The 19,414-nt window shown below is 49.2% G+C and overlaps 7 protein-coding genes across 7 annotated transcripts; 5 read left to right on the top strand and 2 right to left on the bottom strand.

Annotated features, from left to right (window-relative positions):
* Window positions 1-809: 809 nt before the first annotated feature.
* Window positions 810-2,085, top strand: FPOAC1_013727 (uncharacterized protein; the record flags this gene model as incomplete). The annotated part of the gene is made up of 2 exons (XM_044858068.1): window positions 810-832; window positions 1,704-2,085. 2 exons carry the CDS (start codon window positions 810-812, stop codon window positions 2,083-2,085), a joined length of 405 nt encoding a protein of 134 aa, XP_044700892.1.
* Window positions 2,086-4,894: 2,809 nt separating this feature from the next.
* Window positions 4,895-6,178, bottom strand: FPOAC1_013726 (uncharacterized protein; the record flags this gene model as incomplete). The annotated part of the gene is made up of 1 exon (XM_044858067.1): window positions 4,895-6,178. The coding sequence occupies one exon, from the start codon at window positions 6,176-6,178 to the stop codon at window positions 4,895-4,897; it is 1,284 nt and encodes a 427-aa protein (XP_044700891.1).
* A 1,979-nt stretch (window positions 6,179-8,157) lies between these two features.
* FPOAC1_013725 (uncharacterized protein) lies at window positions 8,158-8,524 on the top strand (the record flags this gene model as incomplete). The annotated part of the gene is made up of 2 exons (XM_044858066.1): window positions 8,158-8,392; window positions 8,439-8,524. 2 exons carry the CDS (start codon window positions 8,158-8,160, stop codon window positions 8,522-8,524), a joined length of 321 nt encoding a protein of 106 aa, XP_044700890.1.
* An 837-nt stretch (window positions 8,525-9,361) lies between these two features.
* FPOAC1_013724 (uncharacterized protein) lies at window positions 9,362-10,843 on the top strand (the record flags this gene model as incomplete). The annotated part of the gene is made up of 1 exon (XM_044858065.1): window positions 9,362-10,843. The coding sequence occupies one exon, from the start codon at window positions 9,362-9,364 to the stop codon at window positions 10,841-10,843; it is 1,482 nt and encodes a 493-aa protein (XP_044700889.1).
* A 1,913-nt stretch (window positions 10,844-12,756) lies between these two features.
* FPOAC1_013723 (uncharacterized protein) lies at window positions 12,757-13,719 on the top strand (the record flags this gene model as incomplete). Its single annotated transcript, XM_044858064.1, has 1 exon — window positions 12,757-13,719. One exon carries the CDS (start codon window positions 12,757-12,759, stop codon window positions 13,717-13,719), a length of 963 nt encoding a protein of 320 aa, XP_044700888.1.
* Window positions 13,720-14,051: 332 nt separating this feature from the next.
* Window positions 14,052-14,468, bottom strand: FPOAC1_013722 (uncharacterized protein; the record flags this gene model as incomplete). The annotated part of the gene is made up of 1 exon (XM_044858063.1): window positions 14,052-14,468. One exon carries the CDS (start codon window positions 14,466-14,468, stop codon window positions 14,052-14,054), a length of 417 nt encoding a protein of 138 aa, XP_044700887.1.
* A 419-nt stretch (window positions 14,469-14,887) lies between these two features.
* Window positions 14,888-17,931, top strand: FPOAC1_013721 (uncharacterized protein; the record flags this gene model as incomplete). The annotated part of the gene is made up of 2 exons (XM_044858062.1): window positions 14,888-17,401; window positions 17,929-17,931. 2 exons carry the CDS (start codon window positions 14,888-14,890, stop codon window positions 17,929-17,931), a joined length of 2,517 nt encoding a protein of 838 aa, XP_044700886.1.
* Window positions 17,932-19,414: the final 1,483 nt, after the last annotated feature.

Here is a 19,414-nt window from a genome sequence, read left to right as displayed (position 1 = left end):
ACTGGACCTCTTTTTGTCCACTCTGTAAAATCGTCCGCATCAAGGTCCTCGAGTGTATTGCTGTCTTTAATGAAGAGGAGCGCTTTGGCGACAAGATGAAGAATATGCCCGAAACACCGAATCCTTCTGCTGGCCGGATTCTGCCACTGAAGCTTGTGGCCTATCGCTTCGACTGCTCCTTCATTGCTTGCGGCGTTATCGAGAATAATGCATCCAACCTTGTTGCTTGCAATCAACCCGAAGTCATCCAACACCTCCATAATAGCGGCTGAGATATTTTCTCCCGTGTGCGCTATGGCGACGTTTGGGAGGCCAAGGACGATCTTCCGTGGCTGGAATGTATCTTCATCGAGGAAGAAGGCATTTATGGAGAAGAATGAATGTCTGTTCCGGGACGTCCAGCCATCAAATGCAATATGAACCTGGCTTGGGCTTCGTGACAGTGCGTGGATGACGCGCGATTTGTATGTGTTGAACTCGTCGATGATCCTAACTCGAACCGTTTCGTGGGTTAGATTGGCGGAAGTCTCGTGAACCAAGGGGTTCAGGTACTGAAAGACCTTTTGGAGGCCTTTATGCTCCGGTACGCGAAATGACAGATTTGCATCGGTGATCCACTGGACAATGTGGCGCTGGAACGTGGTCTTGTCAAATCGAGTAACCAACTCGTCGTGAAAGTCGTCCCTCTTCCGTTTCTTGGCTGCCAAATCATGAAGGGTTAGTTGATTAGGGGGCGCTCCTGCATATATCGTGTTGCTTTTGATGGATCTGGATGAAAAATATTGTGGGCCTTGCTGAGATGACCTTCAATGTTCCGAGTATTGGACGAGACGTAAGCCTTTGGCCGGGGAACGCCATGCTGGACACAGTGACAACAGAGCCACGTATGGGGGCCAGACTCATTGCCTTTGGACCTAGCTTGAACGTCATAGCCGTGAGCCCAAAACCAGCCGGTAGCTTGTCCAGTTCGAGCTGAGAGGACCCAGTGGCTGCGGACAGCCTGCGATACTGCATCCCAGTCTTTGATGATTGAACGGCTGCTGCGAGACGAGGAATCGTGCATCGGCAAGGTTGGATCTCCTGGATAGGATATTTCCGATATGTTAGCATCAGTTGCGTAACTAAATAAATCGCTTTGAGATGCCATTTGGGCAATGTTCTGGGTGGCATCAAGGGCAATGAGAATCTGCCAAACCAAGACCCAATCGAAAAAGGGGGAGGGCGTGGGGAAATCGGGAAATGGGAGGACGGTTGGGGAAGGGATCGTCAGAGGTATCAATACTTCGGAGTAGGAGGATGCTATTAGTACCGAGAAAGTACAGCTACCTTACCCAATTTTCACCAGCCGTCTTGGCATCTATCTACATTTCGTCTATCTACCGGACCTCCAGGTAGATAGATAGATGACCCACATGCTCTCTGGTAGATAGATAGATGTAGATCTACATCTATCTACATCTACATTTCATCTACATCGGTAGATAGATTCGCCAGCCTGGTCTGCGCTCCAGTGACCGTAAAAAGATCCAACGTCATTGCCGGCGAGCATTACTCTATGCGTCGTACATTACCGGCCCAATCTGGGGAAGAGATAATGATGTGAACTTTATCCAACCGTGGTTGTTGAACCAACCATCACGCACCGGCGGTGGCATAGACGAAGATATATTCCGCGTACCGGTGGCAGAAACACACATCTCAAGGCAGATCCTCGAACAGACTGTGAGCCAACCAACCATTATTTTGCCTACTCGCGATAATATTATTGGCTTACTTGACACCATGGAGACATTACCCGGCCACTCGTCTACTTTCTTGGCACGATTGCGTTGGACGAGACGTCGGCTTAACAACCAGGGTGATCAGTACGATATCCGCAGCCACCTCGACGCTAGGCAGGAGGAAATAGAAACAACTGCACAAGATCAGTCGCTATTAGATCAATTTCTGCAACAGAGCGAGCCGCCAGAATGGACTATCGAGCCCGCTGACACCCCTTACAGTGTTTTAATTGAGGAAGAAGACGGGTCAGAGGAGAGTATAGAGGACGATGAAATTTCTCTAGATAGTTATGAGACTAGTTAGCAGAGAGATAAATAAATATTTTAGTCTTATTTATAATAACTAATATATAACGTGGTTGATAAGCTTGCGTGACAGATAAGCATGCGTGACAAAACAGTGTGTCCAACAACCAAGTCAAGTAACTTGGTTGTTGGACACACTGTGACAAAATTCCCTCAACCTACATCATTACCATCTAATTAAATAATTCTCAACCACCCAACATGTCACAATCCTCAAGTGAAGCTAGAATCCTTCTTGCCCTTCTTGCCCTTCAAAATGACCCAAAATTGAAAGTCCGACGCGCAGCAGAGATCTATAAAGTTGGGCGTATGATGCTATGGCGTCGACAACAAGGCATTCAATCGCGAAGCGATTGGATTCCAAAGTCACGGAAACTATCTGATCTAGAGGAACAGATAATAGTCCAATTCATTCTCGACCTAGACTCTCGAGGATTTCCATCGCGATTGCGTTTTGTGGAAGAAATGGCCAATTCTCTATTGGCTGATCGCGATGCATCACCCGTCGGCAAGCGCTGGGCTCATAACTTTGTCAAGCGACAACCAGAGCTAAAGACGCGTTTATTTCGCAAATATGACTATCAGAGAGCTAAATGCGAAGATCCCACAATCATTCGTAACTGGTTTAGGCTCGTGGCAAATACAGTTGCGAAATACGGTATCCGATCAGATGATATGTGGAATTTTGATGAGACCGGCTTTATGATGGGCATTATACAGTCCGGAATGGTCGTCACAGGCTCTGAAAGGGAAGGGAGGCCAAAATCAGTACAGCCTGGAAACCGTGAATGGATTACTGCAATCCAAGCGATCAATGCAGAAGGTCAATTGATCCCGCCGTTTCTTATTGGTACCGGCCAATATCACCTTGCCAATTGGTACCGAGAATGCGATCTTCCCGGCGATTGGGTTATTGCAACGAGCCGAAATGGATGGACAAATAACGAGCTAGGTCTTGAGTGGCTCAAGCACTTTGATCGATCAACAAGCAACCGATCAGTTGGTGTCTATCGCCTTTTGATCCTTGATGGCCATGAAAGCCACCACTCCGCCAATTTCGAGAGATATTGTGAGGAGAACAAGATCATTACGCTCTGTATGCCGGCTCATGCATCTCATCTACTCCAGCCTCTTGATGTTGGGTGCTTTGCTGTGTTAAAACAAGCTTATGGTCGACAAATAGAGCATCTGATCAGATGCTCTATAACCCATATTTCCAAGACCGAGTTCTTTGATGCATTTTACGCCGCTTTTAAAGCTACTTTCACTAAAAGTAATATCCGGGGAGGTTTTAAAGGCGCCGGACTTGCTCCTTTTAACCCGGAAAATGTGATCTCAAAGCTTGATGTGCAGCTACGGACTCCAACACCTCCCGGGGAGGCTACTGAACCATCAACCCCTTGGACTTCAAAGACCCCAACAACAGCAATTGAGGCCCAATCTCAGTCTGAATACCTCGAAAGGCGAATCAGAAGGCATAAAAGTAGCTCACCAGAGTCAATTATTGAAGCTTTAAAGTCTAGTACTAAAGCAACAAAGGCAGATTTATATCAACTAGCCTTAGTAGAGGCTAGGTTAAAGAATCTTGAAGAAGCAAATAGGATATTAAGCCGACGCCGGAGGGCTAAAAAGACTCGACTACAGAAAGGAGGGATTATGACTGTAGAGGAGGCATCACAAGTAATTGATCAGATGGATGTTGATACGCAGGTAGTGGCCGAATCATTGAGGAGTGGTGGGCGAAGGAGGTCGGTCGGACCGGGTGTTCGGCGTTGTGGTGTATGTGTCAGATATTGAGGTGAATTATGTTCTTGTTCCTTTTCTACTTGAGGTGTAAAGCAGGCTCTATATGTCTTTTCTGTGCTATGTGGAATCAACTAGAAGCTGCTTGCTAAGCCTGTGGCAATAGGTGGCAACTGTCATCTTTGATGACAATAGCCTTTTCAAGCTACTTCCATGAGCTTCCTTTTGACACTATTCAACAGTATGCGGCGAGACCGGGCATAATGCAAGGACCTGTAAGGTAGATATTCCAGCCTCTGGTGATGAGTATAGTGAGTAGTTTTAATTGATCAGATAGATTGTGGTTATTTTAAAGAGGTTTGATGTCTTAAGGCTAGGATTTTTGTCACGCATGCTTATCTGTCACGCAAGCTTATCAACCACGTTATAACTATTTAATATTAGTAATCTGAGAATTTAAGGACGAGTACACCGAGGTTAAGGACCTGAATGTCTAAAAGCCTGGTAACTATTGCTATCAGACATTAGGAGAAAGCATCCATAACTGTTGAGGTTGAACATGATGGATGGTATATAGATAGTCCGATCCGTCAGTCACGTATATATAGCTAGGAAGGACATGTCTTGTCTGTAGTTAGATCTTCAACCTTACATCAATCAATCTCATTACCTCACATCAATATCATGCCAATACCCAGATATGGTAATGCCTCTATGCTTTGGCGCATTTAGTCGACCAGGGCGTACTAAATGGTTCTTGAAGCATTTTAATGAGTCATTTAAGACATGCCAGGAATACATGTTGTGGCTTGGTAAAGGTGCGTCTCTAGGCGGTAGTCGATGTGTAAACGCCAACTGTGTAGCTGCTCTTTTACTGGGGGAATTTGAGTAGGGAGAATGGAAGGAGAAGCATTTATAGTATGTATTGATTATTGCCTTACTATAGTAGTTGTAAATACTAAAATATATCTAAGGAGGTAGATTTTTTATACTTTATTACAATTTGAAATCCTTTTATACCTTAAACTTGTGTCTATAACCAGTCCTCGTCTGGCCTGCCTACCCTATCCCTGAACATTATCTGGCGTTGGAATCATTTTTTCATTATCTGGCACCTTTAAATTCTCGTCTCTCACCCCATGACACCACGGTGCCCCATCTTCCGGCTTTACAATGAAGCGGCCAGTGGGAAAATTAAATGGCCCGCAGCAGCTATGGTTTAGAAGCCCATCCTGACTATCGCGATAACTGCCGCACTCGCCAGTCCAGGTCGAAGTTCTGTTATCGTTCTTTTTATATTGCATCCATGTTAACTCATCGGTGAACAGACTGCTGTTCTTGGGGTCCTGCACGTATCGTGGAAGCGGTGCTGCCCTAATACCTGGGGCACAGTATTGAACTGGAGGGAACTGCCGGTTCTTTTCTTGAAAGACAGCCTTTGTCGGGCACTTGTTCTTCGAACCGCCACCGTAAAGCTCCTTACAAGGGTCCTCAAGCTTATTACGGAACTCATGATAGTCTATCACGTTGAGGTTCTCCCTGAGGACAGCCCCAATAGTTGGGTTGAGTAGCAAGCCGATTTGTTCCTCCTTTGTCTTGCACCAGAAAGAGCGTAGGGGATCGTATCGGTATTGGTTAAATAGAATAGCGTCTCTTCCATTAGGGGAATCTGGGGCATAAGTATTGCATAGAACACTACTGCAAAGCTGCTTTGCCCTGTCTAAGTCTCTCGGTCCATCTCGAGGGGCAACTTTCTCGTCGGAACAGTTATGCAGTTTGCCTAATAGGGAGATAACGAGGTTTGGGTTGCAGTTGTCGCAGAGTCCTTTGTAAGTCTGGCCCTCATTAGAGAAACAGGCCGCCTCTGCCTCCCTTATAGCATATGTACTGGCGTGGTAATGCCCATCTATTGTACCAGCGATAGAGGCAAGTATCGTAAGGAAGCCGGGCAAGTTCCCAAGGGCGCCGACCTTGGGGAGGAAAGCCAAAGCGGTGGTGCCGAAGTTCTTAGCCCAATCTTTGAGAGCATCCGCCGTCATATTGTAGTCACCATTGACGAGGAGGCCCCCGATAGTAGCAGCCTGCCCTATATTTACGGTGACTTTGCCTAACTTGAGTATATCGCCATCTAGACTGCCAGCAACTTGCCACCCGAATAGCTTGGCTAGGTCTGTGACATCAGAGGCAGAGAACTTGTTTCTGTCCTCGAGTAAAGCAAGGGTACGGTTGAAGTTGGCGCCGATGTCCTGCTTGACGAGATCGGCGAGTTCTTTATCGCGGTCAGCGTCCTCTTGGGCCATGACTCTGCCGAGGCCGAGGACAGTGACGAGTGCAGTATAAAACCTCATTGAGATAGACGTATATAGTATAAGCAAGTAGGTAGACTTTTCAAACGATGAGTATAGTGGATGCTAGGTGATTTTCCATCTGTCAGATAATTCAGGGTCTTTTTTCTTTTTTATACATGACACGTAGGAACTGATAAGACAGACTGCATCTACTCGGAGCTTTTCTTCCACACCTTCAGTATCGAATGGGCGAAATGTGGTCTGGTTGGCAAGCGGGAGGCATGTTTACAGCTGGCATCGGGACGAATTAGTGAATGCAACGTTGCCCAAGCAGACTCAGTCGACCTATACTGCGACCTATGCGTGAGTTTGTCAGTAGATACTCGATTAAGCCACTTACTTCCGTCGGATTATCGTATGGCTTGATCGACAGCATAATCTTCCAGGTCTGGAAAATGCATGCAACATGCAACGCTACGCTGACATGTAACCTCCGCTCCTGTGATCACCCCCGGTGCAGCTCAGCCGGCCACATTCGGACGATCATAGCCAGATGGGTCCGTTGAGGCGCAGGAAATCCGTCTGTGGAAACAAGTATACCTGAAAAATGAACTGATTCATGAACTGATTGCTGTAGTAGGTTTATTCATCTCTTGTGTGGCGTAGATGTGCTCTCCATGCTGTCTCCTTTCTCTCCTCTCGAGAACAGAAAAGTCACATTATGATTCGTTGAAATATTATGGTTGGCTGCATGGCCGCGTCGGGCATGGATGAAAAGGGAAGCGGCTGCATATTTTTAACAGGCCGCGACTACCCGGTCTTTGATTGAGCGCCGGCAGGGCGGGGTAATAAGATATGCAGGTCTAAGGGCCACTTAGCATATGACCTGACCGAACGCCAAGAGTCAATAGCGGGGAGCTGAAAGGTCGAAATCCCTCTAGTCTAGATCGGCCAATGAAAGGGCTATGCTAGCTCTATCTCGTGATAAGGGAAAGCCATGTGGTTGCTACCGCCGTGAAGGCCCAAGCCATGTTGGCCAATCAATCGAACTAATTGCTGATCACGGCTTAAACAATGTAGGAACCCCGAAACCGACAAAGTAAGCTGAATTTTAGATTTGCGGGGAGCCAATTTGAATTAGTCCCTGTAAGGCATGGCCTGGAGCCAGTGATGTGAACTGACAACTAAGCGGTTGGACCAGAAAAATAAGAGCAGCGTGCCCGCGATTACAATGCGAGAAAGGAGACAGCATGACCGACCCCGCGCAAGAGATCACCACGATGTAGCCTGGCATTCGTCACATTTTACGTTCCATGATAGGGTTACTGATACGGCGGCGTGGAATGCTTCTCGCACCCCACCTTTTGTCTCATCTGACACATTACATTGTGTTGTTGGCCAATTGAGTGCAGACCCTCTCAAAAGAGATGCCAAAAGTCCGACTTGGCATAGTGGGTCTGTAATGCCGTTGACTAATAAGCGAATAGTTTTATTCAGACGTAACTTATCATATGCTTTCAGCTAGATGCAGGGTGTTCTTGCATGAAATTATGGGGCGCTATGCATACGTACAAACTCTTACGTCCTCTATGCATATACCATTCCCGGCATGGCGTGAAGCAAAAGGATAGCGATGAGACGACAATTGGCTGACAACACTGTACCGACGGTGCGACCTCTGCTCCGGTGATCACGCCCGGTGCAGTTCAGCCAGCCTCGTTAGGACGATCATAGCCAGATGGGTCTGTTGAGGCGCAGGAATTCCGTCTGGGGAAACAAGTAATACCTGATAAATGAAGTGATTGCTATATTAGGTTTATGCATGAGGTTATGGTGCACACGTCATTCGTCTTGCGGTACTATTTCAGCTGCAGGACGTCACATACGGCTCATGTGAAAGGGGCTTAGAGCTATGCCTCCTGAAGGCAGGTGTTAGGAACTTGTATATAAACAAGATCCGTCGTCGTATCCTGGGTTCAGAACTCATATCACCTTACAACTGCACCGACTCTTTCTATTATCTACAGTAACTACCCATTATGGAAGCGACGTTTACAAACAACTACATCATCATCAGGGCCCACGAGTCCGTCAAGGCGGTGGACCTCGGCATTCCAGGGGCAAGCAGCCTTGGAAACCTTTCAACATCTGCCAGTCTATTCAGCGGCGTGTGTTCCAAGATCACCGTGAGCTACAAGGATAACAGTTCTTCTAGGACGTATATCCCTAATAAGGCTATTAAGTTTCCTGAGGATACGAACGTGCTCATTACAAGTATGTCTGTTAGCATCGCTCCAGGTTCATAGCTAACGAGGGACAGTGGGCGGGAAGGATGAGAATAGCCTGATGACCACTAGCCTTGAGAGGGATATAGGAGCTACTTGGCATCTTCATAAAGCAGAATAAACAAGATAGGGATCAGGAGGGAAGGAAGCCCGGTGGAGACGGAGAGTTGTTTATATACGTTAGGATAGTTATCGAAAGCCAATTTATGCATATCCTGCAGAAAATTCTTAGCTTGGTTTTCATCTAGCAGCTCCCTGTGGTGATAGAATGTCTTCACAATAGCCGTAGGCATTTCCAGGACAGCAGGTAGGGTAGCAGTGTATGCTTTCCGTGCCGCATCCAACAGGCAATTAGATCTCCATTGCAGCCGAGCTGCTGTCTGGAATTTCTCTATACACAAGTCTGAGGCGGGGGATGTCGTGTGCCCGGGCGCGCCCACTGACTAATCACCACACAATACCTTCTCCCATTGGTGCTTATGAGTCGCGCTCTGCAGCAGCAATAATCAGTCATCAAACTGCATGTTAGAAATGGCCCAAACGTTCGTGGAGGATGCCCTACCAGGTATTCAAGTCGGGAACGCGCCCCATTCCCGCTTCTGCGCCAATCACCTATCCCCAACCATCCTTGTCTACTACCACCACCTCGGGAACGGGGCCCATTCCCAAAATCTATCTCATTTCTTAAATTATCAGGGATTATTTGGGAATGGGGCCCGGTTTCCCTTAGTAAGATCAATCCAGCCAATCATCACCCTGTTCAAGTCCAGAGTAGGCATAGGAGCCATCGCGGTAGCTAGGTAGACCCCACAAGGGAGCAAGGGATCCCTACCCGTGCCCTCCCCCTTTCTCTCTCGAGGAGGTAAGTCAAAGAGTGAAAAGAGCCCTCCTTCCTAAACAGCCCAATATCGACTAGCAATCAACGGTCTAGATAGACGGGATCGATCAATACAGCCATATGGCCCCAGAGCGCCTGACAGTCTCGCCTAGCAGCAACGGGCCAGAGCGGCAGAGGGATACGGCAGGAGGAGAATCTGCTAGTCAGGCAGAAGGCACTGAATTATCATCAGGAGAGGGATGGCTCCTATATAATGAAGAACACCAGTCCCCGATCTGCGCCTTCCACGGCTATGCGGTCCGTAACCTGGAAGGCCACCTGAGGGACCGTCACCCAGACATCGACCATCGGGCCCGCAGCGACCTCATCCGCCGCCACAGGGACCTGCAGCTCCAGGGACCGAAGGAGGATCGACTTGCCCTCTATGGCCCGTCAAATCCCACCCAGCCCATCGAGGGTCTCCCTATTCATCGGGGGTTCGCTTGCACCTGGTCGGCCTGCAAGCATCTCACGCCGAGCTGGAAGTGTCTGCGGGTTCACTTCAACGACGAGCACGGCGTCAAGGGAGCCAAGGCCCGGGAAGGCCTCTGGACCAACGTCCGGCTGCAGACCTTCTTCACGGGGCCTAAGAGGGCGATATTCTACTTCTGCGTAAGCCCACCTGTCGGCGGCGGCAGCGGCGATGTGGCCCTGGCAGGCAAGGGGAGGAGAAGAGCGAGGATGGCGACGATGGCCGATAAGCACCAGACGCCTTCGGAAGACCAGGCAATCGCCAATATTACCAAAGGGTGGATACTGCAGAAGGAGGAGCAGGAGGAGATGCAGAAGGTCATGGAGGAAGGTATCCTGAGGCATGAGACAACAAATTGGCTAAAACGGACTGGCTGGCCGGCCCACTTTTCCGGGAGGAACTTGGCCGACATCCAAGCCTGTAGCAGGATGCCTGGCCGCGACGAGAACGAGCTGCAACGAATGGTCGCCGTGCTTGATCGACTCTTCTTTGACCGATGCATCGGCGGACTGAAGAGCATGCCCCTAATGACCCGCTTGCTCCTTGCCAGCCCTCACCCCCACGACGCACACAGCCGACCGTTCGGTCCTCTACAGGAGAAGACCAGCATGGATAGATACCTGATATATGTAAAGAGGTTTCTATGCTATTGCTTCAACGTACTGTCGCTAGAGGAGGATATCCTGCTTGCTACACATGGCTTCCGCTTTACCCATGCCCAGCGGACGGGACTCGAGGAGCTCTGGTCGCGTCTCCAGGACGAGGAACAACCGAGCGACGACGGAGTGCAGGAGCAGATACTCCAGATTCTGGCGACCTTCTGGACGCAGCGCCTCGACGGGGACCCTTTCGAGAGCCCGCTGTGGCACTTCGTAGGGGTACTAGGAATCGACGGAGAGACAGGGCAGCTACGGCCAGCTCACCTATTCACCTACGTACTTGCTGGTCTCGTCTTTACGGGTCGAGCGCTGCTGGGTGAGTGGGCTATGCCTACCCGGGAGCGGGCGGGGATGGCGGATCTCGCGCAACGGTTCGCCAAGGTCCGAGATGATGATGACTTCAAGACCTACGCTTCCTGGGGTTGGGGTTAGGTACAGGTGAGGGTTAGGAAATAGGGTGGAGTTGGGCTAGAAAAGAGCCTAGAGTAGAGAATTTTAATACTACATAGGTGGGGTCTAACAATAATAATAAGGCCTATCAAGGAAGGAAAAGCGGACAAAGTGTATGACAAAGTGTATGCGTACGCATTATATATATTATACTGGAAGGAGAAGAGAAGAGGGAGATTATTCCGGGTAAGTCCACGTTTGTACCCTGGGGTAGAAAGTAAATGACTGTAGACGTTTGCGTGAAGTAAGTAGGGCCAGAAGTTTTCAACCCCAGGGTACAAACCAAGAGGTCATTCATCATCATCATCATTTAGAAAAGGGGGCCTATAATTTTCAACCCTGGGGTACAAACCGACGTCCAGTAAGTCAAGTGTCTTAGGAACAGGCAGGCATTGTTATACTATATTTTTGTACCCTGGGGTACAAAAACTGAAGTTGCCAATCTGCGACCAAGGTGACTTACATAATCATAATCTTTCCTTTCCCATTATATACTGTGATATCTCAGCATACGTTGTGCAATGCGACTACGAGATAGCAGCAGTACGCTTCCTCACAAGGGATACCAGTAGGCTTCGCTTCTCTGCATAACCACAAAGGATCATGGACATAATAAAGATGGGCTATATATGGCAGCATTAGTATCGGCAATCATCCATCCATATGATCATCACCGAGGTCGGCGTCCTCTGTGAGGAGATAATCGGAACAGCAAGAGTCGGTGCTGTTCATATATGAATGCATGGGCTTGTTGGGCAGGTGGTGGGGGAAGCGGACTTATTTATAAATTTTTGGATGACAAGGTGGCACCCCTGTCAAAGTTAGTCCATGCTCAGCCTACCCTATAGACCATCAGCAATATTGCGTATTGTACATTCATTCTGTGAGCGAGATGAAGAGACATGAATAAATATATATATAGCTGGCTTTTGTAGTAAAAGGTTATTATTTACTTGAGTTTATAGAAGAACGATGGGGTTCGGGGGATGAAGTGGCATAGAATGTTTAACCATATCTTTCTGAAGTAGCAAATCTGACCACCGAACCAAGTGGAAGACGAATACAACGGCGCGGATCGCAACACGCGTCGTGGACAACATATGACAAGGGTAGCTTGACCGGGATCACGCGTTTATTTCTAGCTATTTCAAGTCAAGTCCGGTTTTTTATTTATTAAAGTTTACAACACAACCCCAAAGACCTTTTAATCCTGGCCGACCTAGCTTCGGCTCTTAATTGTAACTGGCTCACGCGTCCACCTCTCCACGTCCATTTGCATTTGTTGCTGAAACGAGGCCCTGCCTTCCTTTACATCCCGTCTAGTGAGATCTGTTGGTTTGTTCCAATATGATACTAAGTTCCGAGTCTACATCATTATTCCAGCTCCAAATTCAAGTGAAAAAGGACGTTTACGCGTCTTGATTGGGCCATCACCCCTGTTTTCCTCTTTCACTTGAAAGTGGGTACTTGACGAAACTGCCGCGACTCCACTTTCAGCGATAGCAGGGGCGCTTTATCATCTCATTGGTGCTCTGGTCATAACCCTGGATGGTTCTTATCGTGTTTGAGGTGGTAGCTCAAAGCTTTGCAACGTATGTAATATATGTAATATAATTAAAGTTTGATTACGGAATTCCACGCGAACAGCGCGTCTTTGACGCGCGCTTTTAGGACAGGTCTAAACTTTATAGAGAGAATAGCCCTCAGTGTTCTTCAAAGGCAACTTACAGTGAATGAAGACTAACTTCTAAGAGAGATAAGAAGAAAAAGGAGAGAAAGTTACAATAAACATATATATGTAAGAATATAATAGATATGGATTCAGGCTCCCCATTTTATTCATTGTTCCTAGATCAATAAAAATACATCATCTTATAGTAATAGTACTACCTACTATGGGTCTTGATAGCTTCCATTACAACGCCGATCACCAGGTCATAGTCTGCCGCCTCTGCGGAACATGCCTGGTTCCGAAACAAACAAGCTGGAGGAGTCACTTGCGGGCCGAGCCGCACCGGATGAAAGGTGACGAACTGCGACTGACGATCGAGCGGTTTTTGAGCTACGAACTGCGCCCAGTTGAGGCATTGCGGCAGTGGAGGGCCGATAGAAAAAGGCCATGCCGGCCTATAGAGGGTCTTACCATGTACGAAGGCTACATCTGCACCTGCACGGAAGTCCAATGTGACTATTGCACGCGGCGGGCTAGGAAGATGTACGATCACATGCCGGTTCACGGGAGGAAGGCCTCGGAGCATACGAACGCTATGCCTCTCTGGAGGGCATGCAAGCTCCAGACATACTTCACGGCTAAGGGCCTTATCGACTATTTTCTGGTCGAAGAAGACCCATCTCTGCCACTAACGGGAGGAGCGCTGGCAGGGTCGGGCCTGTCCATCATGGCGTCCACGTCACAGGAGGAGGGAAAGCTGTTTGAAGACCTAAAGGCTGACATTATCCAGGCCTCGCGCGACCTAGATAAGGAGGCCGAGATTGTGCAAGACGTCGAGGCGTCACGGGCTGATCGGGTACCCTGGCTTGTCCATACCGGGTTCCCTACGCACCTGCAGGGTCTCCGCGATACCGAGATCATGTCGTCGTATGCATTACCACGAAGCGGGGACGATGATGATGACGACGGCGGCGGCGGCGGCGGCGATGGTGATGATGATGACGATGACGATGACGATGACGATGACGATGACGATGATGGAGAAGAAGAAGGCGGCGCAGTTGACACGGATATAGATCTCAGGCGTATTCTTGCCGCAGCCGAGAGTACACTCAGAGATGCATATAAGCCAGTGCTGGATAGCCACGCTATGAAACTGAAACTGGGGGGAGTTTCAGTTTCATGACACCGGACGTCAGTATAGTTTCAGTTTCATATGAACTGGTTTCAGTTTCATACGAAACAATATCCAGTTGCAGTCCAATTCTTTGACAAGCTCGGCATCGATATAGGTACACCTTATTTCCAAGTACCCCAAAGATGTTTGGCATTGTCTGCCTACCTACACTACCAATTCCCTAGGCTCGCCATCACTTTCTGCCCCCTTACTAATCTTTACATCTTGGAGTATCCTTACAGCCGCGTCGATATCCTCCGCTTCCCTAAACACCCCTGCAAGAAGCGGCCTGCTCTTTCCCTTTGGAACACTTATCCAACTTTTAATGCACTCACATGTCTCTACCATTTTGGCAGACATCCTACTTCTATCCCATCTAACCTGTCGTTTTGCGCCTGAGAAGATTCGCTCTGCTTCCGTAGACATGGAGGGGATGCAGAATATGTCAAAAGCCATACGGTAGAGGGGGAAATTCTCTCGCTGCGTCGGTTCAAGCCACCACTGTAAGGCCGTTTGTTGTCCAATCCCAACCTGTGAGCCCTGCGAAGTATCGTCAGAACCAGGCCATTAGAGGACTTCAAATTACTTATATAAATAAAGCGGTCGAATTCATCCTTCATCCCACTCGCTGTGCTGTACACCTTCTGCCTCCAGCGATCTAATATGCGCTTCGCGGGAACGGGAGAACCAGGCGAAGCAGGCCCCAAGAGCTCATGAGAAGGCTCCGATGACAAGGGAGCGGGCGAGGCTGATGACATGTTGGCGGACAATTAATTCCACAGGGGTCAGTGATGGCACCAGTCAACTGATAAGAATTATCTAAAGAACAGATGAAATTGAACAGCCGTGTTCAGGCATAGCTATTTAAGCTCATGTCGTTAGGATTGGAGTCCTTGATGCGACAAGCCGGATGTGAAACCAGAGACACGACTCTAAAGTACAGGCCGCGTTTTATATCCAGGCGCACGAACCTAGTGGTGTTATGCGACGCATATTTACTATTAGCACGTTTCTAACTGCGTTGAAGGCATTTGTTTGCGAAATTTTCTTGGTAAGGTACTAAGATATTTGGGACTCATCGGCTGTATATGAAACATATGAAACCGACTGAAACATATGAAACTGGGGGAGTTACTGTTTCATACGAAACCGGGTCCAGGGACTGTTTCAGTTTCATATGAAACAGTATGAAACAACACGCGTGGCTATCCATCACTGCCACAAGTCCCTCGCCCACTTCGACTCGCCCAAGGTCATCCCTCGCTTCTTGCCCGGGCGGATCGGGCAGCTGTTTGTGATGTATATGATCTATATCCGGCCGCTGACAGATCGCTGGGAGGCCGATAAGTGGGAGCTATATGGGGAGAAGATGGCGCCGCCGAGCGACTTTATCTGGCATAACGAGGCGGCAGGAGGAGTACCCTGGGAGAGCAGCCAGATGTCCGCGGCCATGGGGAGGTGGACGTCTTACTATATTGGCCGCCGGATTATGCTCCATGATTGGCGCCATATTGCCATTGCCATCAGCAAGAAGCATGCCCGTGACCGAGGGGCCGGCCGGGCTGACTTCGAGGACGGCGAAGATGATGATCATGATGAGTCGGAGCAGTATGAGGCACCCGATGACCTGGCCGCCTCTCATACCGGACAGACGGCCGCCAACTATGGCGTAACGATTGATATACTTAAACGCTTAACGGCTGAGTCCCTAGAGATCTTTGGGCAGGTAAGCTATCGCTGGCATAAATTCCTCGGCTGTGATACCAGCTCATCATCACCGCTATCATTGCCATCGGGTAAGAAGGTCGAGCCTACCCCCACACAAGATAGAGAGGCGAAGGATGGTCATTCCCCTAGAAAGCGGGCCAAGGTTACATCTCTCGAGGCATTACGGGCGGGCACGGTAGGGGTAAACGAGAAAGAGAAGCGAAAGAAGGAGGAGGAGGAGGAGGAAGAAGAAGAAGAAGAAGAGGAGGAGGAAGATATGATTATATGGGCGCTACGGGCAGTACTACGTAACGATACTGCCCGATTTCGGTCACCTCAGCAAGAAGAGGCCGTGAGGCTAGCCACGGCTAAACAGAGCCCGCTCGTGGCAGTACTGCCAACAGGTGGCGGCAAGAGCTTGGTCTTTATGGTCCCGGCCATGCTAGCAAGTGCGGGTGTCACCATCGTGGTAGCTCCCTATGCCGAGCTTAAGAGGCAGCTCGTCCAGCGCTGTGTCGACGCCGGCCTGGATTGTAAGCCCTGGCCTGAGGCACGGTCATCTTGGCCCAGGGTCACGCTTGTGTCGGCCGAGGCGGCCATCACCGATGACTTCCTGCAGTGGGCGGCCGACTTGAGCGTCAATGGAAGGCTAGACCGCGTGGTCATCGACGAGTGCCACCTAACCTTCACGGCTGCCGAAACCTACCGCCCGAAGCTCCGGGGCCTCGTCCTCTTACGGAGCCTGGGTTGTCCCTTTGTCTTCCTTACCGGGACCCTGCCGCCTCTCCGGCAGCGTGACTTTGAGGAGGCCATGCAGCTACAGAACCCGTTCTACATACGGGCCTCGAGTCACCGGCTGAACGTACGATATGCCGTCCTTCGCGTCCGTAACGGGCGGGGCGTGATGGAAGTGAAGAGACGGGTAGAGGCACGATTACCAGACCTATCCACAGGGGAGAAGGGCATCATATACTGCACCAGCCAGGCGAAATGCAAGGCCCTCGCCCGGCAGCTCGACTGCCACTACTACCACGCCTTGCGCGACGACAGCGACTCGCAGTTCATCGCCCAGCGTGAGGAGGGTTTCCAGGCCTGGGTCCGAGGTGAGGCGCCTTACATAGTGGCAACGGCGGCTCTAGGAACGGGCATCGACGTCGCCGGCATCATCCACGTCATCCACCTCGAGGCCCCCTTCAGCATCATCGACTACGCCCAGGAGGCCGGGCGGGCCGGGCGAACCGGAGAGCCTGTAACAGCTGAGGTCATTATCGAGGATAAGGACTGGCCGGACGAGGACGCCGCGGGCGAGGCCTGTCTAGATATAAGCGTGCGGGAGGTACGCAGGCTGATCCGGACCCGAGGGTGCCGGCGTCGACTGCTCGGCCAATGCCTAGACGGCGACCTTCGGGACTGTAAGGACCTCGGCGGCGGCGATGGTAACGAGGCTAAGGTCACAAGATGCGACAACTGCCACCATGCCGAGCTGGCGTGGAAGAGCGAGTTATCGGCGCAAGGGATTACTGCCTCGCATGACCGAGGCAGGCAGGATGCCCACGCCCTCGAAGCTCTCGAATCTGCCTTGGAAGAGGTCGAGGGGCTCGGCAAGATGGGCTGTCGTATCTGCTGGATGTTTAGTGGTGTCGAGGAGGCCAGGCATACATGGGGCGAGTGTCACTTGACGGCCGGGACAAAAGACCTATCCTTTACCAGCTGTATGGAATTCCAGGGTCTGATCAACTATAAGAAGGACCGGCAGGCAATATTCCTAAGCTGCTTCTACTGCCATGTATCGCAGGAGCTCTGCCGAGACGGCTACAAGACAAAGGGGGCCTCGTGCTGGCGGTGGAAACATATAGTAATCCCTGTGGCATTGGCCGCGACTACTGAGGCAGACCTATTACTGCGGATACAAGAGGCGGCCGGACGAGAGTTTAAGAGCCGGCAAGACTATGGGGACTGGCTAGGTCGAAAGCATAATAAGCTAGTATGTGGGCGGGAGATGACAAATGCGATGGCGGTATTTCTTATAATACTTAATTGGAGGCAAGATTATATTAAAGGTACATAAGATTTAAAAGAAGAGAAAAAAAAGATAGTTTGAAGATAGACTTGAAAGGTATTATATTATAACTAAAGTAAAGAAAGTAATAAGAATAAGATATTTATAATTTAAATACAATAATTATTGACTGAAGGTAACTAGTAGTAATTAATTAAATATAATTATACCTTATATCTTAGCTAAGTAGAGAATAAATAGTAAATAACGGGCATAATATAAGTAAGTAATATAAATAAAGAAGCCAAGGTCTTATAAGTAATTTTTTTTTTCTCTTTTTCAAAGTAGTCTTACTATATACGTATCTTACCCTAGACTCCTAGTATAGAAATATATAGCCTCGGCGTATATATAACTTATGGGAAATAGGATAATTGATAATTGTTTAGGTTAAGAGGGAAGGGGAATCTTTAAAGTATTACTTTTATTCGTATCACTAATAAATCTAATAGTAAGCTAAAACCCTATATTTACTTTTAAATCGAGAAGAAAATATAAAGAGGGTAATAAATAGTTAATAAGATACTTAAAAGTATTAGCTAAGGCTAAAGTTAAAGGGTTAGAAGGAAGACTTAAAAGAGAGGTTGGTATATAACCCTAAGCGTAATTGCAACCCTGACGTTACAGAAAAAAGAGCGGTATTATATACAACGCTAACCCTAAGGCAAAACCTGAATTTTCCTCTGACCTGGGAAGTTAAGAGAGTTAGGGGTGTTGAGAAGCGGTTGCAAGAGGACAAGGAGGAGTAGTGACGGGTATGTGACCGTATATGAGAGACGGGAAGAGTATCCACGTCTGTCACAGATGGCTCTCGATGTGCTCTCTGTCCTTCCTATGTCTGCCGATGTTGAGAGGCTCTTCTCAACGTGTGGTCGAATGGTTCGTGACGATCGTGCCAGGCTGGACGCTAGTACGATCGGGATGACACAGACGGTGAGGTCATGGCATTGCGGAGGCTATATTAAGAGCACTGAGAAGCTTCTTGAGGATTTAAAGGTGCCAGGGACTGATGTGTTAGCTGAAATGAGCTTTGCGGAGGCCCGGGAGGCAACAGGTGGGAGGATCACGTGTACTGTCCCTTTATAGCGTCCACGCATTTCCATTTCCACGTCCATCCATTCCACAGGCCCACTCTTAGCGTCCATTTCCATCCATTCCATCTACGGTGGGCCTACATGGACGCCCATCCATTCTACAAGAGGATGCGTGGATGGAAATGGAATGGACCGCCAGCCTGGCGATTTGTACCTATACCGATAGCTTCAACCAAAAATAACATAGATACAGGGGTAGGTACTAAAGTCTGTGTGGCCCTGCTAACCCTCACAAAAGACAGTGTGCTGTTCCTTTTCTTCAACGCAGACCTCGTGCAGCGCAAGATCGATGCAAAAGGTGGATCGATCGCCTTTATCGATGACTACTCAGCCTGGGTGACGGGTCCGACAGCAGAAGCCAACCGAGTGGGCATCCAGGCTGTCATCGACAGAGCACTGGAGTGGGAGAGACGGAGCGGGGCGACGTTTGAGGAAGACAAGACGGTCATCATACACTTCACACGCCATCCCGAACGCACCGACGAAAATCCGTATATGATCAAGGGCCAAAGGATCATTCCCAAGAAAAGCGGCAAGATACTGGGACTGGTGATGGACTCGGAGTTGCGGTATGAGGAACACATGGCGAAAGCAGCTGCACGGGGACTTCGGGCGGCCATGTGTCTACGAAGGCTGAAGATGTTGACGCCCCGGACGGCGAGACAGTTGTTCGTAGCAACGGTGGCCCCGGCGATGGACTACGCTTCGAACGTGTGGTCCCACCGACGCGGGTGGAGGGAGACCAGGTGGCTGAACGAGGCACAGAAAATGGGTGCGCAAGCCATCACAGGAGCCTTCAAGACGGTTTCGATGGCAGTGGCGGAAGTTGAAGCTGGTATTCTAC

The sequence above is a fragment of the Fusarium poae genome (genome assembly GCF_019609905.1).
Source record: "Fusarium poae strain DAOMC 252244 chromosome Unknown contig_3, whole genome shotgun sequence".
Lineage (NCBI taxonomy): Eukaryota > Fungi > Ascomycota > Sordariomycetes > Hypocreales > Nectriaceae > Fusarium > Fusarium poae.
This window is presented reverse-complemented; position numbering and strand designations above follow the sequence as displayed.